Source organism: Panicum hallii, chromosome 7, assembly GCF_002211085.1.
Source record: "Panicum hallii strain FIL2 chromosome 7, PHallii_v3.1, whole genome shotgun sequence".
Taxonomy (NCBI): domain Eukaryota; kingdom Viridiplantae; phylum Streptophyta; class Magnoliopsida; order Poales; family Poaceae; genus Panicum; species Panicum hallii.
The window spans coordinates 31,901,078-31,925,249 of record NC_038048.1 but is presented as its reverse complement, the minus strand read 5'-3'; the positions used below and the strand labels follow the sequence as shown (position 1 = coordinate 31,925,249).

General features: G+C 43.2%; 2 protein-coding genes across 4 annotated transcripts; one reads left to right on the top strand and one right to left on the bottom strand.

Moving 5' to 3' along the window:
• Positions 1-15,319: 15,319 nt before the first annotated feature.
• LOC112900970 (F-box/kelch-repeat protein At1g67480-like) lies at positions 15,320-18,251 on the top strand. Of its 3 annotated transcripts, XM_025969764.1 has the most exons (4): positions 15,321-15,510; positions 16,272-16,337; positions 16,412-17,300; positions 17,385-18,251. In XM_025969764.1, exons 3-4 carry the CDS (start codon positions 16,771-16,773, stop codon positions 18,010-18,012), a joined length of 1,158 nt encoding a protein of 385 aa, XP_025825549.1. In that variant the 5' UTR covers positions 15,321-15,510; positions 16,272-16,337; positions 16,412-16,770; the 3' UTR covers positions 18,013-18,251. The 3 variants fall into 3 exon arrangements, with proteins under 3 accessions (XP_025825552.1, XP_025825549.1, XP_025825550.1); XM_025969767.1 differs by lacking the exon at positions 16,272-16,337 and having other exon boundaries at positions 15,320-15,510; positions 16,724-17,300; XM_025969765.1 differs by lacking the exon at positions 16,272-16,337.
• A 967-nt stretch (positions 18,252-19,218) lies between these two features.
• Positions 19,219-21,919, bottom strand: LOC112899051. Its single transcript, XM_025967379.1, has 3 exons — positions 21,411-21,919; positions 19,754-19,834; positions 19,219-19,667 (listed from the first exon to the last, which is right to left on the bottom strand). Exons 1-3 carry the CDS (start codon positions 21,598-21,600, stop codon positions 19,312-19,314), a joined length of 627 nt encoding a protein of 208 aa, XP_025823164.1. The 5' UTR covers positions 21,601-21,919; the 3' UTR covers positions 19,219-19,311.
• Positions 21,920-24,172: the final 2,253 nt, after the last annotated feature.

The window sequence follows — 24,172 nt, the reverse complement described above, 5'->3', positions numbered from 1 at the left end:
CTCCTGCGCACCTCCATGTCCGCTCCAGCGCCACGCCCGCCGCCGCCGCTCGCCTCTTGCGCCGGCGCCCGGCGCCCGTGCCGCCTTGGGCCGGCGCCCCCCATCTGCCTCCGCCCGCACGCCTCTTCTGAACCCGACCTCATCCACGCCATCTCTGTGCCTGCGCCTCATACTCCGTGCCGCACTACCCCCTCCACAGCCTCCGATCTGCCGCCGTCAGCTCGCCCTCGCATGCTGCCCCCTTGACGATGTACGAAACGCTTGGCCGCCCACCACCCTAACGTAAGGGCATAGCGCATTAGGCTTTTTTATTATTATATTAGGGTTTAGTTATGTTTTTTTATTAGGATTTAGTTAAATTTTTTATATGTTTTATTTAGGTTTATGAAGATTATAAATTACATTGATTAGGTACATGTTTTTTATTATGAAATTAGGTTTAGTTTAGGTTCATATTTAGTTTTCTTTATTTTACATTCAAATTTAGTTTTTCTTTAGTTCTTTAATTATGAAATTTCATGTGTATGTATTATAAAGATGTGTAATTTGAAAGATGTATATATATAATATTGTTTATGGAAATTACATGTGTCATTTTCTAGACTTATTAATATTGCACGTGCACATACACACACGCACACTCTGATATATGCGCACACACTCACTCACATATATAACACTCACACACACATTTTTCTTAGTAAAGTGTTGCATGCAATTACATGTGCCATTTTCTAGACTTATTAACACTCACATACACATATACTCTCTCTCACACACACATACACTCACATACTCACACAAACACTTTCTAATAATTTGTTTATCTTTCAGGTCTTAGGATTTCAGTTAAGATGGACAGATGCTGAACAGTTCCTTTTAGATCAAATCAACTATGATAGTACGGCCGTCTATGAGAACTATGGTGAATAAGAGGCCCGGGCTGATGATTCTTTCCTAAATATGTCCGGAGATGGCATAGAAGAAGATGATGACGACTTTGCACCGAGGCATGAGCAGCCCGTTCCCAGCGAGATTCCTATCGGGGTACGTATCTTATATATATGGTTACAGAAACTAGATTTACATTTTATATTGATATTAGTTTTATTATTAATATATATTTTTTCAGTCCTCCTCCGGATCGAAGAATAGCAAGTCCAAAGGTAAACGACGGCAGACCAAGAAGATGGATGGAAGAGAGGTCATCACGCAAGTGGACGCAGTGGGCTTCCCATGTGCTCCTGAGGAGGCTGGTAAAAGGTTTACAACCTAGTGTGGGCTTGTTGTTCGGGCACGTGTGCCGATCACCACAAGACTCTGGAAAATGAAGAATCCAGACGAAGAATGCTACACCGTACCAAAAGGAGATGTTATGGAGAGAACTCAAGGATATGTTCACTCTTCCTGAAGGAGTAGATGAAGAACTTGTGAATAAATGTGCTCTGAAAAAGATGGCCCTTGCATTTTGAACATTTAAGAAGAAATTATTTAGAAAGTACGTCAAGAAGGACAAGGAACCAGACTGGGGCAGTTTCCCCCATGTCAAACCTTACTAGGAGGAGTTTAAGGAATATAAGTTGTCTGAGGAAGCTTAGGAGTTATCTAAAAAGAACAAGGTCAATGCGGCCACCAAGAAATACAACCACCGGCTCGGGCCGAGTGGATATAAGAAGGCGATTCAGAAATGGCAGAACATGGAGCAGGACCTCATGGATAGAGGTATCCAGCCGGTAACTTGGGACTGGTCGGAAAGATCGAAGCAGTGGTTGTTTGCTAATGGTGTCACACTTAACCAAGAGGATGGTAGTTTGGTGGTGCCCCCGGTAATGGAAGAAGTGGCCTAGAATTTGGTCGTAGCAATACAAGAGGCTAAAGAAGGAACCTAACAGGGAGAGCGATGAGCTACCAGGGCCTTACAGAACCCAGAACACCCTAGACGAGCCCGCGGCATCAGCGTGGTCCCATGGAAAGTTGCTTGGGCTGGAGATAGCATGTACAAGACTCATCACAAAAGTAAGGCAGAATAGGAGGACAAACTTCGTGCCTCAAAAGATGACATGACCGAAAAAGTGCAACAGCTAGAAAGTGAGACGAACGCAAGGGTCCAACAGGCAGTGGTGGTTGCTCTAAGTTAGCTGCAGGGCACTAGGACATAGCCGAAAGTTGTGATTAGCCTAGCCTCTTAGCGACGTAGCAGCTGCACATCCATGGCGGCCCCTGGGAATAAGCCCCAAGAGAACGAGCCAAATGTCAACAACCAAAGATACCTAGTGGATGATATCAACATGCAGACACCATGTGAGCTACATGTGAAAGCAAAAAATATCATCGCTCTGGTAGCCTACGGGTCGGCCTTACCGGTGATTCCTAGTGTTACAATTCATGGTAGATAGGTACCGCCTGGCTACTCCGTTGTCATCGTGGAGCAAATCGTCAAAGCCGGCGGACAAAATGAAAAGCTCGAGCTCGATTTTTCTTGAGGGACGAAGAACAAACGTTGCGACAGGCACTCCACAGTTGCATTCTATGGCGCAAGGTCCACATCAAACTTATTGGGAATACAACAGTCCTTCACCGCCAGGCCCGGATAATGATGACGACGGCGACTTCGGTGGTCCTTTGTCTTCGCCACCACGGGCTCCCTCACCATCATCTCCACCGAGGTCTAGGAGCACTCCAACTCCTCTAGCACTAGCCAAAGGAAAAAAAACATACCTCATCCCTCCCACCGGCTGGAACCCCCAAGAAGCGGAAGGTTGTCGTGAAGAAAATAGGCCCTAAGAAGAAATTAGCATACGGATGACCAACGAGGAACTGGCGGAGCATACGCGCCAAGAGGTGATAGATCATTTCAAACCTAAAGTACCAGAGAGAAGAGGGTACTAATAGATGCAATGCTGGCAGCAAAGTTGTACGACAGCTTGAGTGACGCCGCCAAAAGATAGATAAAACTACCCTCGGATTTCGATCGAATGCTGATAAAGGCCCATCAGACTGGGGAGGATGACTTCTAGGTGAATTTCAAAGATGTACATGCAATATACCGTCGAGGTGCCATCGACATATCTCTCATCACCATCCGGATCCTATAAGTATCGACTAATCTCCAGAATAATATAATTTATTAACCAGTGCAATATCCTTTGTGTACTGTCTAATTTATATCGTATCATATAGTATGGAGCTTTAAAAATGCCGAACTGACAGATGGAAACATCGGGTGGGCTTCATGAATCCCATGGTTGTCAACGAGGACAATGTACGGTTGATATATCAGGCAACATGTGTTAACATGTTCAATGCCCTAGATAAGCAACATTACAAACCCTAGATGCTCCTACCCTACAATTTCGAGTAAGTCTTGATTGACTCGTAACTCTTTTCTTTTCCTAAATACTTGTTAAGTCTAATACATGTATATATGCTTATATATCTATATTTGCAGCTTTTATTGGATTTTGCTCGTAATTTCTGTGGAGAGTAGCAAACTTACAATATTCGACTCGAAGAGGAGACCACAGACGGACATCCAACACATCATAGACCCATTGAACGGGTAAGTTTAATTTGCACAATAAAATTCTTTTTATTTTTAGATCAATTAAACATCGAGCATATTTTTACGCACAGGGTGTGGAGAAAATTTGTGAAAAGGTACAAAGGCCAAGGTGAATAGAAGGATGAATTGACTGTTAGAATGGACTTTCCGGTATGTGGGGTTGTTACCATTTTGCATATCTCATCTGGTGTTATGTATACGCATACACAAATATTGTATACCTAATTTATTCCTCCTATAGTGTTCGAGACAAGAAGCAGGATATAATTGGTGTGGGTACTATGTATGTAATTTCATGCACACCCTAACCGATTTCGGGAAGTGTACGACGGAGGACCTAAGAGTATGCACAAACCGTTCATAAATGCGTTTACATTTATTCTAACACAATGAACTAATATATCGAGCTTTATTATTTTGAAAATGATAGATGATACAAATAAAGAATGAAGTTCTACATGTGGATACGATTGATGCCGTGTCGGAGCAGTTGATAGGATTCATTATGAGGGAACCCTGGATCCTAATGGTGAGTTCTACCACGACGGTCCTATTAATAGAGTAGCATCTGCATCGACATCATGTGGGCTTAGAACTTGTAATCGTGATATTTGTATATTTGTAAATATTATTATATCTTGATAACTTAATTACATGATTTTCAACGATATTTAGTTATTTTCATACATTATTTTCACACGAACGCGACTAATGGACGTACAGTAGTGTGTAGCTCGGGTAAGTATAGCAATTCTGCAAACATAAAAAATAATAAACAATTTAAATAAAACTAGATTTGTGAAAAGGGGGAATCGGTAGGTTCCGGTTGGAAAGACCAGCCGGTAACTAAGAGTGCCTTAGACACCATGTAAAATACCCGGTGTACAAAGTCGAGATTTTCGGTCTCTATTCTCTAGTTCCGGTTGAAGAACCGGGACCTATGCCGGTTTTCAACCGGTACTAAGAGCCTGTTTTTCATTAGTGACACCTGGGCTTTTAGGGTCCACCATGGCTGTTGATCCAATAACTTTGCCCTTAGTCTACGATGGGAGCAATCAATCTACAAATTTATCTCCTAATACATCTATAGATAGAATACTCAAAACAAGTAAGGTAAGATAGAAACTGTCCCGTCTCCAATACGAAAACTATCTGCTTGGAAAGAGGGTGTTTTCTTATTGGATACCGGACAAAATTATACAAATCCCTAGGATTCTGTACAAACTTGATTTAAATCCTTAAATGATCTGGTAGAGCAATCTCTTCTTCCAACGCGCCCTAATTCAGGATCCACAGCTCAAATAGAGCCCACCACCAGCCTTTTCCTATTGCAACAAACAAGAGATGAGACCCTGCTAAGAACGTAACTAACCGACAGGAACACAGTTTCGATGTTTAATTTGTTTTCCAGGTTCATGAAAGATACAGCAGGCAGCAGCCTGGACTATCAAAGAAAAATTATCACGGCATCACAAAGCACGGATACCAAACAGACAAACTACCATCATGCTCACGCCACGTCCCATTTGTGGCAACTTTGCCGACGTGGCTAGCAGCAGTAGTACTGTTGGATGTCGTCATTGATCTCGGCGTTGAAGTGCCTGACCAACTCGATCCATGGCTAAAACGAAGGTGCTTTGTTGACGCAAAACGTGGTCAACATAGGAATGCGCTAGAATGTGCGGATCTCAACGATCGTCACCGGTGGTGCTCTTGCACAGGCCGGTCAGACTGATTTTGCAGACCGGTCAGATCGGTTCTTCCAGAAGTAACGTGAAGATCTAGATCCACAAGCCTGGGAAGGACCCGTCGAGGCTAATGAAGCTAGGGTTGTTCTGAGGTTGGCATGCCACTCAGAATGCCAGAAAGATGCAAAGAATAGAATTAGGGTTTGAAAAAGAGATAGGTTTAGAGAGTAAAAAGTAAGTGCAATATTGGTTGAATCGATTGGAATTACCCTCAATCGGCCTTAGCCTTCGTATACATAGGCTAGGGAAGTCGTACGCTTTCACGAGTTGGTTACAAAACGTCTTGAATTACTAAATCTAAACCTAGGCCAGACCGGTCTGACAGGTCGGCCTCGGTATTTGCTAATTTTGGCTGTTAACATATGCCTCCTACCTTTTCGGTGAGTTTTGCATGCGAAAAAGAAATAACCAGAGCCGGAACCATTTTAAGGACGATGCTTATGCTTAACATAGAACATATCGGCCAAAAATAACTCTATCCGTGATACTCAAATATCGGCCATCTCCTTCAAGCGTCTTAAAAAAATAAATCAAATCCTATTTTCGAGGAAATAAAGTCCTAAATGACCATAAATATATACTTCTATACATATGTAGATGTTGAAAAAGTCTATTTAACATGTACTAAATAAAAAAATCAAAACCTAATATATTATTGTACCACTAAATCTTAAAAAAAAATCTATCGTGCATGTGTATAAAGATAGAAAAAATAAATCAAATCTTTTTCTCGAAGGAAATGGAGCCCCAAATGGCTATAAATATATACTTCTATATATGTATTGATATTGGAAAAAGTCAATTTAACTTGTACTAAATAAAAAATCAAAACCCAATTTATTATTGTACCACTAAATCTTGGGAAAAAACTATCATGCATTTGTGTAAATATAGAAAAAAATCATTCCTCTCTCTCCTCCATGGATCTAGAAAATTATTTACTTGGGAATGAGGCTAAAACTTATAGATTGAGCCCAAATAATTTCATAATCATGTTCTCCTACTAAAATAGCACAACTTCATCCGAAAGTTTGAGGCAAATGGAGCTTCAAATAAAAAATCCACACCATCGAGATCTAGATCTAGCTATAGGCAAAGAGAGCTCCATTTGATCTTTAAAACTATCCAAAAAGCATAGAAAAGACACGAGATTAGCATCAACTTACCTTCTACAGCCCCAACTCAAAAGAAATCAATTTGAAGCCTTCCCTCCCCTTTTTAATTTTTTTCGATTTTCGAATAGCACCTCCCCCGAGCAAACAATAGGTGGTCGGGAGGAGGAAGAAGGGTGGTCTGCTACTTTTGTCGGGCATTTTTAGGGGTGCAAACGGCATTTTCAGAGGCGCGTCACCCCCTCACCTGCCCTAAAAAATTGCGCTTCTCTAGGGGTGGGTCGGTTGCTACACTAGCCCCGCTCCATTTGTAGCAATGAGTTACATTTTGACCCGTTCCTGGAAAAAAAAGGACGTTACTATAAATCATTTTTTATAGTGTATTATAGTTTTAAATTAGGTTACTATGTCATGTGACTAGCAGGTGCAAGGGATAATTGAACTAGTTTATGTGAACTTGTATATATTCTTATGGCACAATTGTGAAGTTATATTCGAATAATGCAATGTCTAATCGATCATTGTGTTCTGCAAAATGACCATGTCATTTTAGACAAAAATAAAAATGTTAGTCATTTTAGAGAACTTACATTTGTTAGGCTACATATATAGGGGTGGTGGAAACGTATAGGGAAAAAATATTACCCTCAGTTTGTGACTTTTGCCGGTTGTGATGCCCTGGTATCAGAACTCATAACCGATTTGTGAGAAGCGAGGAGTATAGATAGCCTTTGCTCCTGGGTTTAGGCATCACTCCTGCATCGCACTATGGCACCGCGGTTCACATTTTATTATCTATCCCGTATTCCTGCCCATAAAGGATTGTGCACATCACAATGATCAGTATCCCACTAGGAGCCACAGCCGCAAAAATAAAATGAAATGGCGCTGATGGATGACTGCAGTCAACTTCATATAGCATCACACAGTCACACAGATGTCGTCAAGTGTACCCATCACATAGAGCATGCAGCCGATCATCACTCACGACTGCAATAAACTTCTGAAGTTACAGATAGCGCGTCGCACACGACCCTAGCCAATGGAACACTTGATGGCATCAGGTGCGGTCGTAGAGGTGCCCTTCCTGGCGCTGGGCCACCTCGACGCTATGCTGGGTTCACCAGTCCCTGCCGCTCGCCGTGCGCAAGCTGCCGGTGCACTACACAGCGCCTGGAGGCACGTCCTCCACGCCGGGGCCGCTAGTGGGCGAGGGATCGCTGTAGCACGCTACCAGCGTACTGCAGCGAACGGATGTTGGAAACAGATACCGACGCGCACGGCCAGGCTTCGGAGGGCTCCGGCTCCTCCGGACAACAGCATACTGTGCTGCTTGTGGCTCCACCGGCTCCTCGTTTGCCTGTAAGAGGAAAGAGGAGGAGAGAGAAAACCGGTTCCCGTAAACAGTATCGCTACAGTGTTGTTACACTATTTTGGCAGGAGGAGCCGGAGCCAGCGGGAGCTCTCCCAAATGGGTTCTAAGCTAGCAGGGCACATGTTTTCGCTTCCCTATTCCCCTATCTGGCTTCTTTTGTTTTTTTTTGCACAGTACCTTTCAAGTTAGCTCAGAAGTGATCTTGGTGCATATCTTTTATCCTTTTGGGACAGCGGATGAGGTAGGTAGTACACTGGCGGGGAATTACTTTGACATCTATATATATATATATATGTGAGTCAAGTGTTAGAGATTGTGAGTCAAGATGCTTCAGGTACGTCAAATCACGGTGAAGCATCAGGTTTGATAAAAAAATGGAAAGTTTTGAATTTGTCTTCATCATGCATTTCATGATAGACTTGTTGGGCGTTACCAATGAGTTATCACTTGCTTTGCAAAGGAGTGATCAAGATATTGTTGAAGCAATGGGTTTGCTTGAAGATGTCAAAATGTGCTTGCAAGACATGAGAGACAATGGGTGGACCCCATTGTTCCAAAGAGTTAAAAGCTTTTGTGAAACAAATGCTATTACAGTGCCAGACATGGAAGAGCTCATACCAGTTAGAGGTAAATCTGCACGCAGGAAGCATACAGTGACACACTTTTATTATTATCATGTTGAGATTTTTATTGCTGCTATTGATGCTATTACATCCGAGATGAACCATCGATTCAATAAATGTTCTTCTGAATTACTGGTATGCATGTCTTGCCTTGATCCAAGGAATTCTTTCTCGAAGTTTGATGTAGACAAGCTAGTTCGACTTGCCGAGATTTATGCTAATGACTTCACCATGGCTGATCGTTTGTTATTAAAAAATCAGCTTCAAACCTTTATTCTCAATATCAGGAGAAGTGTAGAGTTTCATGGATGCGGTGATGTTGCAAAACTAGCTGAGAAGATGGTTGAAACAGGGAAAAATAGGACTTTCCCATTGGTCTATCGTCTCATTGAGCTAACATTGATTCTACCAGTGGCAACAGCATCAGTTGAAAGAATCTTTTCAGCGATGAATATTATCAAGACTGATTTAAGAAACAGAGTTTCAGATGAGTGGTTCAATGACTTGATGATATGCTACACCGAGCGGGAAATATTTCGAAGCCTTGATGATCGGATGATAATGGAACGCTTTCAAGCCATGAATAAAAGGAGAATGGCATTGCCCACTACTCGTATTACTACTACTTAATGATAGCAACTTAGTAAAACACAGGTATATTGTGTTTTTCCATTGTTTGCCACTATATATACCATTTTAAATGAACTTAATTTTTGTCCACTAGCGCCCCCTCAATTTTGTTCCTGCGTCCGCCACTGATCATATCAATCGGCAATTTGTAGGCTCTTCTTCAGATTTTCTTTTGTTCTATTATAACTGTGCTTACATGATGCTAAATAATTAAATAAGTCAACTTCTCTCGTATCTCCTCGTCCCTATGCTATCAATAATTTGTCCAGTTTTTTGCATGAATATACTAACGGTTTAAGGCTAACAACATTTTTCCTCAAATATATTTATTCTCGTGTATAAGTTCAAGTGCATGCAAGATTTCTGTACATTAATTTCATGTTATGCAGCCTTCTTGTTTGTCCAACCCAGAATGTGCGTGTCCGAGATGTATTCACATGAATATGCGCTTAATAAGCTATACTAATGATTTTTTTCCCGAATGACAAACACTAGGAAACAGACCAAAACGAAAATTTGAAGCACCGAAGTCGACTCATGCTTGTGTTAGTGCTCAATATGTTTGTGTGAACTTATTATTGATTGCTACATTCGCCCAAGCTCTAGAAAAATTCTAGACCCGCCACTGCTGCGAGCGTGCATGACGCACTGTCAGCTGAAGGAGAGGCATGTTTGGCGGTTCTGAAAGCGGCGAGGCCGGCCCTGACTTTTTGGTGGCCCGGTGCGTAACAAAAAATGGAGGTCCCCATTCACCATAAAAATACAAGACAATATTGCAAAAACCTGCAACTGGGCAGCCGGGCAGACGGTGGAGAAGTTGTCGATTGATCTTCCTCTCTATCAGGCCTGCTCTCTATGTATGTAAACCTGCAACTGGGCTTCGTTGGCACTTGTGACTTGACAGGCCTGTTGGCATAGCAATTTTTGGAGGCCCCTAATTTTTCTCGGGTCATCGTCGAGACTGATTCATCGAACATGGCTGCTGCTATTCGGATGAGATCCTTCGATCACGCGCCGGGTGGAGTCGTCTTTAGGGAGATTTAGCGAGCCGTTCCTTAGAGTTTTATTCATGTCCCTCGTGCATGTAATAGATGTGCACATGAGTTAGCTCACTCTAGCCTAGTACGGGACCCAGATCAACCAGCAGTCATTTGGTATATATGATTCCCTCTCAAACTTTGTACGTACTTTGATGGATCGCGACCAGAGTCTGGTAAATGAAGAATGGGCAAATTCCTTCAAAAAAAAAAAACTTTCATCGGCTGCAGCACTCTCGCCGGACGCCGGTTCCAACACTCCCTAGTTCTTTGGCAAATACTAGCTACATATCTTGATGGAAGTGGCCATCAAATCCTAGCATGTAGTCAAGTTGGGATCCTCTAGTAGGGAGACTTTAGTGGTTGTTAAAAGCTAACTTCACCACTGATGTGCTTTGCTACTTTGGCATCTAAGTATCTAATTATTGTAGCGCAGAGTTGAATAAAATTTGCAAGTGGACTTTCTCTCTGCTCCACCACTGGTAGGAAACATCCCTTTCCAAGAGAATTCATAAATATTAAATAAAATCATCAAGACACAGTAGTAGAGGAATAAGATGGGAAATGGTCGGTTGAATCGCCATATGCTATGCTATATTGAGCAAGATATTTTCGAAAGAACTAAAGATGAAGATATTTTGTACTATTTTCAAGAACTGCTGGTTTGGAAAGTTTACTTCCATTACCTTGAAATGGTGCAAGTGGTATGTTGCATTCCCAACATGAGGATATTATGAGATAAGTATAAGGTGAAGCATGTAGTCAAGTTTTAGGATATTATAAAAGTATCACCACATGAGCGACCTTCTAGTCAAGAACTAAGTAACCAAGTACCAAATGCCTACTTCTTTTTGGTAGACATCATGTAACAACTAAGTAACCAAGAATGTCATCACTAAGCACAAAAACTTGATAAAATATTTTCATCATTTTCATACAATTTTTGTTCTTATGCAAGTTAACCAAGTCACATGAAGTGCTTTTGCGGCACAAAGAAGCCATGCTCCCTCTCAGATGCATCATGGGCTAAACATTTACATGACACCTAGATCAAAGATCCAATTGGAAAGAATATGAATTCCAAGCACAAGTTAAACATAGGGCTAGCAATCAGGCAAAAGCAATTCATAACCAAGTAGCTCCATGATAAGCATTTCAAGTTTCACAGTTCAGGTTAATCAAGTGATTCAAAAAAAGATCATATGACAACATCATCACGAGCATAACCTGCACATTGCCACAAGATCACCAACATATGCACTAGTTCACAAATAGCATAGGGAAGTGCTTAAGATCATAGGAGAAGCTCATCTAGTGCGTAGTGTACAAGGTGCAATATGATACATATGTGATGCATGGATATGTCACAAGAATTATACAAAAACCAAAACAAAGACCAAGTGTAAAAAATAAGGCCAATGATACAAAGAAAAAAACAAAATCCAAGTAAGAACCAAGAGATCCCAACTCAACATCATGCATTTTATGTTTTACTACTATTAGCTATTTTTATGTGGTTTGGTTTGGGTGGTTTAAGCGTTTAGAAACTGGCCGTAGGCGTGATAATTCGCTAGCTGTCATTAGGATGGACAGTTCATTTTTGTAACCTCTAGAATTTATACGCAGATCCACAATTATTAGCTCTACTGTGCAATTTTCAAAACTCAAATAGTAGTGGATATCTTATCATTAGGTCATGGACTCATGGTCAAGGTGTATCAAGTGGTTAACTTTTATTTGTACTACTGTGCATCCCATATCACTTTCGCACATGGATTGTATTTTGATTTTTAATCTAGTACCTCTTATCCCAAGGAAAACGATAGTTAAAGTTTCAAAAAAAATATGAACTAGCATGGTGAACTATATATTTGTTGTGGAGTATATAAATTATTAATGGATTTTTCTATGAAAAATTTATAACAGTTCAGTGACTCTGTGTTTTCTTTCTTTGAAAAATAGAATTATTATGTTTATTTGATCCCTTATAGAGTATAAGTTGGTCTTGCTCTCTGAAGAAACAACTATAGTTTCATTGTCGATTAAATTGCCATTCTTGAACAGTATTGTTTGTTTCTTCTAGAACTAATACCTAGGGTTAAACATCATTCTCTTAAATGTTAAATTGAAACAAGTAATAAACGTGACTTGTCGGTAAGGTTCATCTTGTGGTGGAAACTATCTACTCGAGTTCGAGTTCTCGACTCGATATAGATGCTCATATTTTTATAAATTTATTTCAGGATTTAACCAATGCTATTGCTTTAGTTGTAGGCAACGTGACCGTCGATAGCAAAGTGATCGCAATGACTTCATCAATTTTGAGAATCTACCGGCTCAGTCTCTCAAAAGTGTTCATAAAGGTAGGGTTGCGTGTGTATTCATAGGATGAGTTGCGTGTATGTAAAAAAATAATAAACATGACTTAATCATTATTTTCGAGTCAATTACACACTAGCCATTATAAAAGGTTCAAATTCTTTAAATACCACTGGCTCAACTTTTTGTTACCCTCAGAGCCATTCCCGTCACTTCCGTCGCCCTATCTTGCCTTTGAATCAGATTTTCGTGAAAATGACCACCATGCCTCTCTGGCTAGTGGCCCCCAGCTGTAAGATCCAAACCTCCCCTTCCCTCCTCCTCGGCTCCGCTCCCTCACTCCCTCCCGGCCCGGCCATCGCTCCCGTCCTGGCCGCCGTGCGGAGGCCACAGCCTCTCGAGCAGGTGGGGCGCCTTGGTGGCAAGAACAGTGGCTTCGACGCCGAGGATGTGGAAACCCCAATGCAGGCCCCGTGGTCAGGCTCGGCCACGGCGCACGGTGCGCAGGACAGGGAATAGGGGCCGGGGCGGGGCGGCATCTCGACTCAGCTCCACCGAGAGCTGGGTGGTGGTGCCTTGGATCAGGTCGGGGCACAGGACGGGGCCATCGGGGCTCCAGTACGGCAGTACGCTGAGGAGGGAGATGGAGAAGAGAAATTTGCTTGCGGTGGCTCATGGCGTTCACTGCAATGGGACAATGCGATTCTTTGCCTCCATGGAGCCACACAAGGAAGATTCCAGCTGCACTCTCGTGTCATCGAGGGGGAGCAAGGAGGAAATTTGGATTGGAGAAGGGAGCTGTAGTTGCTTGCTTGCGTGTAAGAGAAGTTGAGCAAGGAGATCGATTGGGAGAGAAAACGATGCTCTCGTGAGCTGCTGCTCCTCTGATTGGGGAAAAGGATGCTCTTGTGGTGGCCTGTAGCTGCTTGCTTGCTGATTCGAGAACGGGGAGAAGAGGTACGGCAGCAGCTGCAGGTTTGCTCGGTGTAGAAGCTAGATGAGAGCTGTTTGCTACAGACGCGTGTAGTGGGCTCGGCGGACGATGGTGGCGAGGCAGAGTAGGGGGTAAGCGACTGCTGGGTGGCGTGCTGGCGAGCAGAGCAGCATGGCCACAAGCGAGGATGGCCGACGCCGGCGAGTCGATCACGACCGCAGCGGGTGGAGGGGAAGGAAGAAGAAAGAGATGAGGATTACAGGTGGAACTTACGTGTCAGTCGCCTATCCCACCCATACTGAAATGAAGGGCAAAACAGATATTGTGTCTCTCGATCAGCTACCGTTTGACGTCAAATTGGCGGAAGTGGTTCTAACGGCAATAAAAAGTTGAGTAAGTGGCTCACAAGGCGTCACAAGTTTTTCAGTGGTATTTAGAGAATTTGAATTTTTTTTATAATGGTTTGTACATAATTGACTTATTATTTTGCCACAATTTTCCTGCTTTGAAGAACAAATAGTTCCGTACCTCACAGAAACATCCCTATTCATATCCCGTGTTTGGTGCCTTCAGTTGTTGACTTGTTGTAAAGAATAAACAAATTGAAGCCATCCTAGTGGTCGCAGCAGCAGAGAAACCATGCTTTCGCCATGCATGTTTATCCCTGTCCATGGATAAGACTACCAACGACTTAAAAAGTCCAATTATCAAAAGTCAAATCATTGTGGCCAGAAGTTTCTGCGTATATTATTACCTTGGAACGAGCCTACTGACTACGTGTGTCCAATCGAGCTGTCATGCAAATCTTTGAGCCCTGACAAGGGATATTTGGTTGCAAAAAGGTCCCAAGTATTGTGATTGTTGAGCCCAGAACTTCCCAGGAAATGAACAAGCTTGCATTGGCCAAATTTTAGTCTCGAGACTATACGGTCACTATTGAATCAAACCTCACCTGGATGAGTAAACTTGCTGAACTTGAATTATATTCATCTGTTGCTCAAAATTTGGTATCTTTTCTTTTATATACTAGTAATTCACATGCTGGACCAACTAAAAAGAACTATCACAACCCTTTTTTGGACCAGGAGGTGCTGAAAAGTCAAAACTGATAGTGCATCAGTTGCAGGGTGGCTGGCTGTTCACTTGTTCAGCTCAATTCTGATGAGAAGGTTCGACATCTGATCTGTGCAACTTGTGGCATCTATTCCATTGACTGCTATAACTTATCAGGTCACCCTTGCCGTACTACCACGTCTGTACTGCTCACCCATTCAGATAAGCTCGCCTACGGAGCCCTGACTCGATGGGTGGCCATACACTTGTTCTGCTGAAAAACTAAAGGTGATCATCAGGCCATGCTGATGGGCTTATGCCTTATGATAGTTTGACTTTGCGCTTATCGCCCTTTCACCTCCGGGGAAGGTACAGACAATGGTTGTCTGTCTGCATGTGAAATAAGTTGACCTTTGCATCCTGACTCTTGGTTCTGTGTAGGGTCTTTTCTTCGCCAAGGTGACAGTGACATCCCATCTGTGGGCGTTTCTTGGGTTATCTCTGTTTCTTATCCCAGAATGAAGCAAATGTGCTTCGGTGCCTAGGTATCTAGGTCTTTATCATGTTCTCTTACGAATTTTCTATATTTTTGCATGTCCCCCCTGTTAATGACAGCAACTTTTTGGTTTGGGGTTTTTTATAAGATAAAGGAAGTGTTTATATTCTGTTAAAAGAAGTACATGTTTCGCCCATTTGTTAAAATCTCAACAAAATATTTTATTCTGATGCATGCACCCTGCATACATGTTGTCCTGCATTTGTCAAAATTACAGCGGAATTTCATGCGGAAATTGCAGCTGGAGTTGGCTTAGTAACGTTTGCAATGCAAACTCTTAATCTTGCAGTATTAAGCAGAGATCGGAACGGAACTCAGATTTTTTTCAGAAACAAGTCATCAGTGGGAAAACTAAAGAAAGCAGATATCCGAGGAGACCAGAGCAGAGAGAAGGCTTTGCAATTCCCACAAAAACACGGGTTTATAAAAAGGAGCCGCGCGCCAAGAGACCACCCCACCGCTTCGTCTTCCTCCCGTCCCCCGTCGAGAGTTCCGCCATTGCAGTCGCTCGATTGTTGCCCTCCAAAATTCCGAGCCCCAAAGCAACACTCCCGACTCCAGGTAACCCCTGCTTCTCCTGTCTTTGCCCTGTTCTTGACTCCTTGGTAGGTGCTTCTCGGGCTTTATCTGGGGGTAGAATTTTGGCTGTTCTATAAGGATTTCAGACCATGTCCTCCACACATTTTTTTCCTGGTTGGTAGTAATCATGAGCAAATCAGCTTTTGCTGTGAATTTTCCATTGCTTGGCTAGGTGTTAAATGACGCGATGCTCGTGATGCTTGGAAAATTAGTACAGATTACCGAAATTTTTTTTTGACCAGGTTAACAACTTCACTTCGAATGCCTAATATAAACTAATCAAATGAAAGTTTTAGCAAAATAGAATTTACTTCCTTTGTCGTAGTTGGTTTCTGACTAACCGAAATCACCTCTTCCAAATACCAACTCGGCAATTCACGTTTGTAAATAACTTCCAGGAAATTCGTGTTCAGGAAATAACTTGTAAAAATGATCTTATTGAACTCCTAGTTCAGTGCTTTTCGAGAATAGATGATGTCTAGCGTAAACCGAAAGTAAGCCAAGGTTTCAGTTTCCATTTCTGACTGAACTGAACTTTTTTTTTCATGTATTCTTCAAGCCTTGTTGAAAGAGAAGTTTTTTTTTTGTCTGACTGGCTATGTTTTCACCACAACTATTATAACCTTCATGTTCTCACAGAAACTATATCATGAACTTCTGTTGATTATTCCAAATCCCATGAATATTCCTCAGTTAATCACTTAATTGGCGGTCTTAGAACTCTTCTATATATTCTGCTGTAGGCAACTAGCCCTGGTGAAAATGGAAGCGACTGGTGGCTAATTGTCATCAGGCTCATATGGCCATTGGTATTATGCCTGTACTCACTGTACGCTGTTTTGCCGTTGTACCCGCTATTAATATAATGCTATGCTTTGTGTAGATATTGGGGCTATGTATGTAGGAGGGACTTGCTCCAGCATCATTAATAAGGAGACCAAGGCCGCATATTCAACTAGAACAAACCACCCCAAGGCCTTTCATGATGGGATAGCACTTTATATGGCAAAAATAACAAATTCAGATAAATATAAGTTGAAGAACATCATTTCAGTATCATTCAAACCAATGTCCCTTACAGTTCCAATTGGTGATGGATATCATGAATTTTTTTGTGTGCAACATCACCATGCCTAGCAAATAAGCAACGTCAATAAACATGGCAATCATTTCAAATATTGTTCCTTGTTAACAGGGAGGCAACAATTGGCTAGGCAGTAGGCACTTGGTGCAACATTGACAATGCTTGCACTTGTTGCACCAAGAGAACATTTTGTTCAGTCCCAGGCGTGCATCAGTGCTAGAATGCAGCTCAAGTTTTCGGCTGAGCAAAATCTCCCCTCCAGTATGATGATCCAAAAGCAGGACGATTCATACAGCGTGCTGATACCTGGTCTACCAGAAGATCTGGCAAAGATATGTCTTGCTCTTGTCCCTCGGAGCCATTTCGCTGTCATGAGCTCTGTGTCAAAGAGTTGGATGTCATTCATCGGGAGCAGGGAGTTCATCGCTGTTCGAAAGGAGATTGGGAAGATCGAGGAGTGGATTTATGTCCTGACCGCTGGAACAGGCGGTCAGGGAAGCCGTTGGGAGGTGCTGGGGAGCCTGGATCAGAAGAAGAGGATACTTCCTCCTATGCCTGGACCAAATAAAGCTGGATTTGGCGTGGTAGTTCTTGATGGAAAGCTTTTTGTCATGGCTGGCTATGCTGCTGACCATGGGAAAGAATTTGTTTCTGATGAGGTCTACCGCTATGATGCTTTTCTGAACAGGTCTGCCAATGCCACTTTTTTAACAAAAGGATATTGCTATTCTCTTGTTAATCAAGTACTAATTCATATCTTGTTAAAATCCAGGTGGACTGCACTTGCCAAGATGAACGTTGCACGACGCGACTTTGCATGCGCAGAGGTCAATGGTGTGATATATTCAGCTGGTGGATTTGGACCTGATGGCGATAGCCTGTGCAGCGTTGAAGCGTACAATCCACAGCAGAACAAATGGATACTGATACAGAGTCTTCGCAGGCCGAGGTGGGGCTGCTTTGCTTGTGGGCTCAATGACAAGCTCTACATCATGGGTGGCCGTTCAAGCTTCACCATTGGCAATTCTCGCTCCGTTGACGTGTATGATCCTGATCGCCAAGCTTGGGAGGAGATCAAGAGAGGATGTGTGATGGTCACCTCTCATGCTATTCTTGAAAAGAGGCTGTTCTGCATCGAGTGGAAGAACCAGAGGTCACTTGCAACATTTAACCCGGCAGACAACTCTTGGCAGAGGATCCCGGTGCCGCTTACTGGCAGTTCCAGCACCCGATTCTGCCTTGGGGTGCTCGGCATGAAGGTCCTGCTATTCTCACTGGAGGAAGAACCTGGGTACCAGACACTGATGTATGACCCGGCAGCACCAACAGGATGCGAGTGGCAGACGTCTCAGCTCAAGCCTTCAGGATCGTGCATATGCTGTGTGACCATTGAAGTTTGATGGTATCGATATGTTGAAATGGCATCATCGTATTCTAGTTCTACTGCATCTTTGATCTTCTGAAAATTTGGTCAAATGATGTACATTGTTGTTCATAGTTGTATACCAGAAAACTTTCTACTTTATGGTGCTGTGACTTTTAGATGCTGCACTTCACCTTGTAATTTGATCCATTTATGATTTTGTAAAGTATGCCATATTATTTTAATTCATTAATAACAGCAGAAATCACTTCAACATGCCTTGCTTTTTTTTTGTTAAACTGGACCGAGGTGTTTAAATTTCTCTCTATGATGCGTAATTGGTGAAATGCACGCTAGAAAACATGCATCAAAAGTAGGAGATAGGGGGATAGTACGCTCTATGCCTATTAAAAGAATTTTAAGATGATATGAGACTTCATTCTTCTTTCGAAAGCCCTGAAACTTCATTTTTGAAATATACAAGACAAGTACTCATCAAGAGAGGGACTAGACTCCTGTTGTCACATTAAATTTCTAACTGAAAGTAAATTAAAATCTTCTAGTTCAGTTTATTTAGATTTGATTATCAATATAACAAATCAGAGGTACTAACGAAAGATTCTTCTACGGTAACTATCTCAACATTGCAGTAATAAATATGTTGACAGTCCAGCAAACAGTGAGATCAAGATTTGATATATACGATCAATAACAAAAGAGAGAATATTGTATGTTTTACCCTACATATTATTTTTCTTTTACTTTTTCTACAGAACAATATTCTCTGTTCTGAAATATGCTGTGATGAAAAATACATGATTGATGAGACAGCAGACCTATCCTCTGAGGTTATTATTTTCTCAGTTTAGATTTTAACCAAAAATATACACACACAATCACATTCCATATAGGGATTATTCTGATGATTTTGGTTAGTATCGAAGCTCTTCTATACACGGTGTGTGCGTGCGCGCTCTCCAACTTATTTCAACAAATATCATCGACATATTTGATTATGGATATGCAAAATCTGAGGGGGTCCAGCAAAGGTTTCTTCTTTTGAGAGTCACTTGACATTGCAATAGTAAGAATTTTGACAGTCTAGAAAACACAGTTCAGATAGGATGATAAATAGCAATTTCAGAAACTAGTCATGTATATCTTTAGCCACATTATCTTTTTTTTTTGCAGAATAATGTGACACTCGAGACCTCCTCCTGTCCTAGTTTCAGCATTTCAGAAATGAAAAGGAATATATATGTACCACCCCTTTGTGGCCTATATATTAGAAACTTAATTTCTTTTCTACAAAGTCATAATATTCGACATCATAATGCTAGTTTACTTTGTCCTTATGCTCTTTTCTCTCCTTCCTGCGGCTTGTGAAGCTATGCTTCCAGATTAAGCTTGGGAAGCAGCCTGACCTTGATGACTTCTTCGATTTCTTGCCTTTGCGAGAAGACTTCACGTGTTCCTCCGCATGAACAGCGCCATCGCCATTATCCAAGTCACTACTGCCATCGTTGACGCTGTCGTCGTCGTCGTCATAATGCTGCTTCTCCTGAAGAAGCTCAAGAAGTCTCTGCTTCTTCTGAACCAGAGAAGGCTTCGATATGTCTACCGGCATCCGCCCACTGAAGGATGTTATCGGTCTCGGATGATCCGGGGTGCTGCTTCGTGATGGCGTGAAATCTTCAGAGTCAAGATGAAGAAACAAGTCAAAAGAATGCGAAAATTGGCATGGATTGTGCAGGTCTACGTTCTAGTTCAGGCTTTACCTCCCCTGACGCTGTAAAAATCATCTTCGGTGTCGGAATCTAACCAGGGCCTTGCTTCGAAGAACGACTCATCTTTGCTTCCTGGCACAATTGACAGATACTATATGTTAAAACAGAATAAAAATGTGCATGGCTTTGTCTCGTAAACGTGCATATAGAAGCTAAAAACAGTTGCAATTCAGACAGACACCGAGTAAACTCTTTCTTTGATCAAACGTAGTGTCTTACTGCTATAGCTTCAGCCACGTCTTAGAAGAAGTGCAATGTGGAAATAAATTCAAGGACTGAAGGTGCACGTGGTAACACTGAGAGCACAAGAAAAATTCTGGAAAAAAAACAAAGAAGTAGTTGTCTTCTAGTACACTGTGCGTTGTTCTTCGTCAGGAGAATGAAGAGTTGGATGCCAATTTTTGCCAAGCTAAAATCAGGGCATGCCAATAAAATTTGGCTACCAATTGGTTTGTCTAAAAGTTGGCACTTGTGACCAAAATATTGGCAAGTTACTAGAAACTTCTTAACCCTTACAAAAGGGAAAATATATTGGTTGCCATATTTTGGCACTAAACCAAATAAATACCAAAAAAAAAATTACCAACACTTTGGCATGCCTTGATTTTGGTAAGCCAATATTTTGGCTTGCCATGATTTTGGCACCCAACCAATCAGGCTTGAAATAAGTATGACATGTTTTTGTTTTGAAAAATCTCTGTACATATTATTGAATTCCTAACGTTACAAGGTCTATGTTTTCTTCTCGCCGGAGAGAAGATTTCTGCTATTGACTATAATTCTGAGAACAAACATTGGTTTTTCCTGCCTACGCATCCGCTCATTAATCGGTCCTAGATATTGAGAAAAAAAACCCTCACATGTAAGCCCCAGTTGCACATACGACACATTAATTCTAAGAAATAGATTTGTCCGTCCTGGCATTGACAAACTAGGATCGTACCTCACCGCATACAAGTCGGGATGAAATCCTCCACAGGACACCATCAAACTCTGACAGGGACAGCACTGCCCCCCTCCTTGAGACACGTACCCTGACAATTCGATCCTGGCCAATGGTGCCCATGAGACGTGCGTCCTGACCCTGCATCTTGCCCTCCACATGTAACATGTAAGGTGCAGGATCGTCGTCTGCATCAATCTGTCAGGCGATCCAACGCGCGAACCAACTGTCCCGGCGACCCCCGCGATCGCCGGTCCGTCCACCCCGACCACGCACCGCATGCACAGAACAATCCTGCCAAACGGAATGGACAGCGCAGCTTGCGTTGTGACGCGGCCGCGAAACGCGCAGCAGCGCCCCAACTAACCCCCGTGGAGCCTTGCGCTTGTCCAGGACTCCAGCAGGTGCAGAGATGACACAGTTCATCGGTTCTAATTGGATTTGCATAATTGCATCGAGCGGTAAACACAACCCACCAGTGTAATTATATATCCCCTCTTGAAAAAATGGATTAAAGAGAAGAGGAAAGAATATGCAAGCTCGGTTATCAGGATTCAAGCCGAGCTGGTTGAATCAACAGCAGGAGGTACTCCAGTATGTAGCAACGTATAAAAGTTAAATGATCCATTGTGAAGATGCAACGAAAATCATAATTAATAACCGACAAAATTCAACAATGGCGCCCCCATGAACGGAGATGCGTACCGGTCTCCGTGCCGTCCCGGTGGTGATCCGCCGGGCCGCCTGCGCCTGCGGCGGTCATCGCCCCGGCGCCATCCGCGTCCCTGGCGAAAGGATCGGATTGGAACCCGTCAGCCGCCGCCGCCGCCGAAGTAGCAGCCCGCGGATCGGCGTCGTCGGAGGCGGCTCTCCTGCCGGCGATCCCGAGCCTCATGTCTTCACGTACGGCGCGCGCTCCGCGGATCGGTGGCCACCACTCGCCACGAGGGATATGATATGGAGGAGAGCCACCACTCGAAAGTCGACTGCGCCCGATGGGGAAGAGTAGAGTTGGCCCGCGGTGGTGGGTAGCAGATGGGCAAGGCAAGAATGTTGGACCGCGCGACGGCAGCAAGCAGGTCAGGGGAGATGGGTGCGAGCGACGGAGCGAGACCGATGGGACGCGTCGCCGCCCGGCCGCGTGGAGGGAACTGGGGACGAAGGAGCGAGCACGGAAGGAATCGGAGGAAGCTGTGCGCACGGCATGGATTTTGAACACGAAGGGCGTGGGTACGGCGCCGCGGCCGTGTCCCTCTCGACGGATGGCGCGCGCAGCGTGTCACGTGGGCCCCACGCCTGCCGAACAACCAAGCGCGCGTGGATCAGATGATGATTTCCGGGCGCTATTCCCAGTGTCGCACGCGCGTGCCGTTACATCGCACGACGGCCCATGCCTCGAGCTCCACCGCCGTCAACCTTCCTCATCTCCAGCGTCGGCGATGCCATCACGCAGCCCGTCACCATTGTTGAGGCGCTGCACCCCGCTCAGTCCCTGACCCACCGATTGTCTCTCTCCACCGCCCCCGACGGCGGATGTCCCCGCCGCCGTGTCGCGCCGCTGCACAACCTGGCACCACCGCCTGGCTTCCCTCCTTGCTTTCTAAGATGTGTTCGTTTTCTACCCTCTAAAATTTAGACCCATCACATCAAAGAGAATCTTATCATTTAGAAGTATTAAATAAAATCTAATTACAAAACTAATTGCAGAACCCAGGGCAAATGTGCTCGCACGTCGTGCTCTGCACGACCTTCCTGCGACAACCATCGACGCAGATGTGCTGTTACGTGCGTGCAGCCTCTCTCTGTTCGCTCCGAGGACTCGTTTGAACGCAGGTTAATTATATACGTATATACACCGGCCACACGTTTGTCACGGAGCTTTTGGGATAGATTGATATGATATGATGGGCTGATTCAGCATCCGTCGGTGCCCTCGAGACCTGCAAGTCTGCAACTACTGCTGGCATTTTTTTCTTTCTTTCTTTTGAGAACCTGCTGGCATTGTACCTAGAGGATTATCGCTCGGGGTACAGAGGCTCAATGATTTATATCCTGGGCCTAATTGGTGAGTGCTCAAAGAGAAGCCCAGGGAATGGAAGAGATGTTTTCGTCCATCCAGTGGGCTTGGGCATACCAACTGCTCCGAATTAGGCCCATAGGCAAAGAAAGGATGGATGGATGGAGAGCGTAGCCCAAGTCCCCATGAAAATTGAAAGCAACGTGACGCCGGTCGTCGTGCTACAGCGCTACCGCGCGACTCTTTAGCCCAACAGGCCGCCAGCCCTTTTCCCCACGCACGCCGGCCTTTTCCCCCGCCACCCCAGACCCGTGCAGCCTTTACGAAACCATCGGCCATTCATAGCGTACGTTTGGCTGCGCTTTCCAATCTATTTTTATTTTTACAAAAGTTAAAGACCAATCAAAAAACTAATATTCTAGGTGATTTTACCCAAAAGCAGCTTTTACCGCAATACAAATGAAAAATCATCTCTCCCCCTGCTTTCAGTAGCTTTGGAGTAAAAAATTACCCACCTACCACTAGTTATGAAAAAAGTTTCATTCTAATCTCCCCTGTCCCTATCCCACCCCCGTCTCCCGCCTCCCCGCCCGCCCCGGCGCCGTCCCACGCCACCCCACCTGCCCCGTCTCGCCCGTCACCGCCCCGCCCCGGCCCACCCCGGCGCCGCCCCGTGAGTATTTTCCTTCATTAAGATCTGGGTAATTGCATTTGCTCAAGGCATGTGATGCTGTTGTGCTACAAGTTATATTCATTTGATACTACTTCCATTTGAAATCATATGTACTGCAGACAACAAGTACATCTTTTATGTGTTAGAAATCTAGAACTTTTAAATTTAGATTTCACTGTATGACATTTAAACAACTATTTGAGCAAGTATATTTTATCTATATCAATTCCATCTTAATCATGCTGCATGCAAATTGATTAGAAATTTTTTATTTGGCTCAAGAATGGGTGACAAGGCATATTGGAGTGATATTTTTTTAGGCATTTGTATGATGCATGTAAAGAAGAGATAGAAGCTCGAAATAGGCCACTGAAAATTTTCACTACTACCGGTTGGAAGAATCTTATATTCCAAGTTTACAGAAAAATCTGGTGATAAACTTACCAAAAAGTAATTGAACAATAAAGATACTTTGAAAAAGTATTATACTTTTTTTATGGAGTTAAAAAATCTTGCAACTGAACTTGGATGGGATGAGACTAAATAAATTGTGGACTGCTCGGATGAATGGTGGGATGAACACGTTAAGTGGAATAATCTAACTTTGGTCTTTTTATACTAATATTTGTTATATACTATGCCTTACTGATTTTATTTTTTATTTAATTTCAGAAGTACAACAATAAAGAGAAAGCAATCAAATGCCCTCATTTGAAGTTCCGGAAACAAGACCTAAAGTTTCTTGATGATATGCATTATGTGTTTGGCAAGGCATAT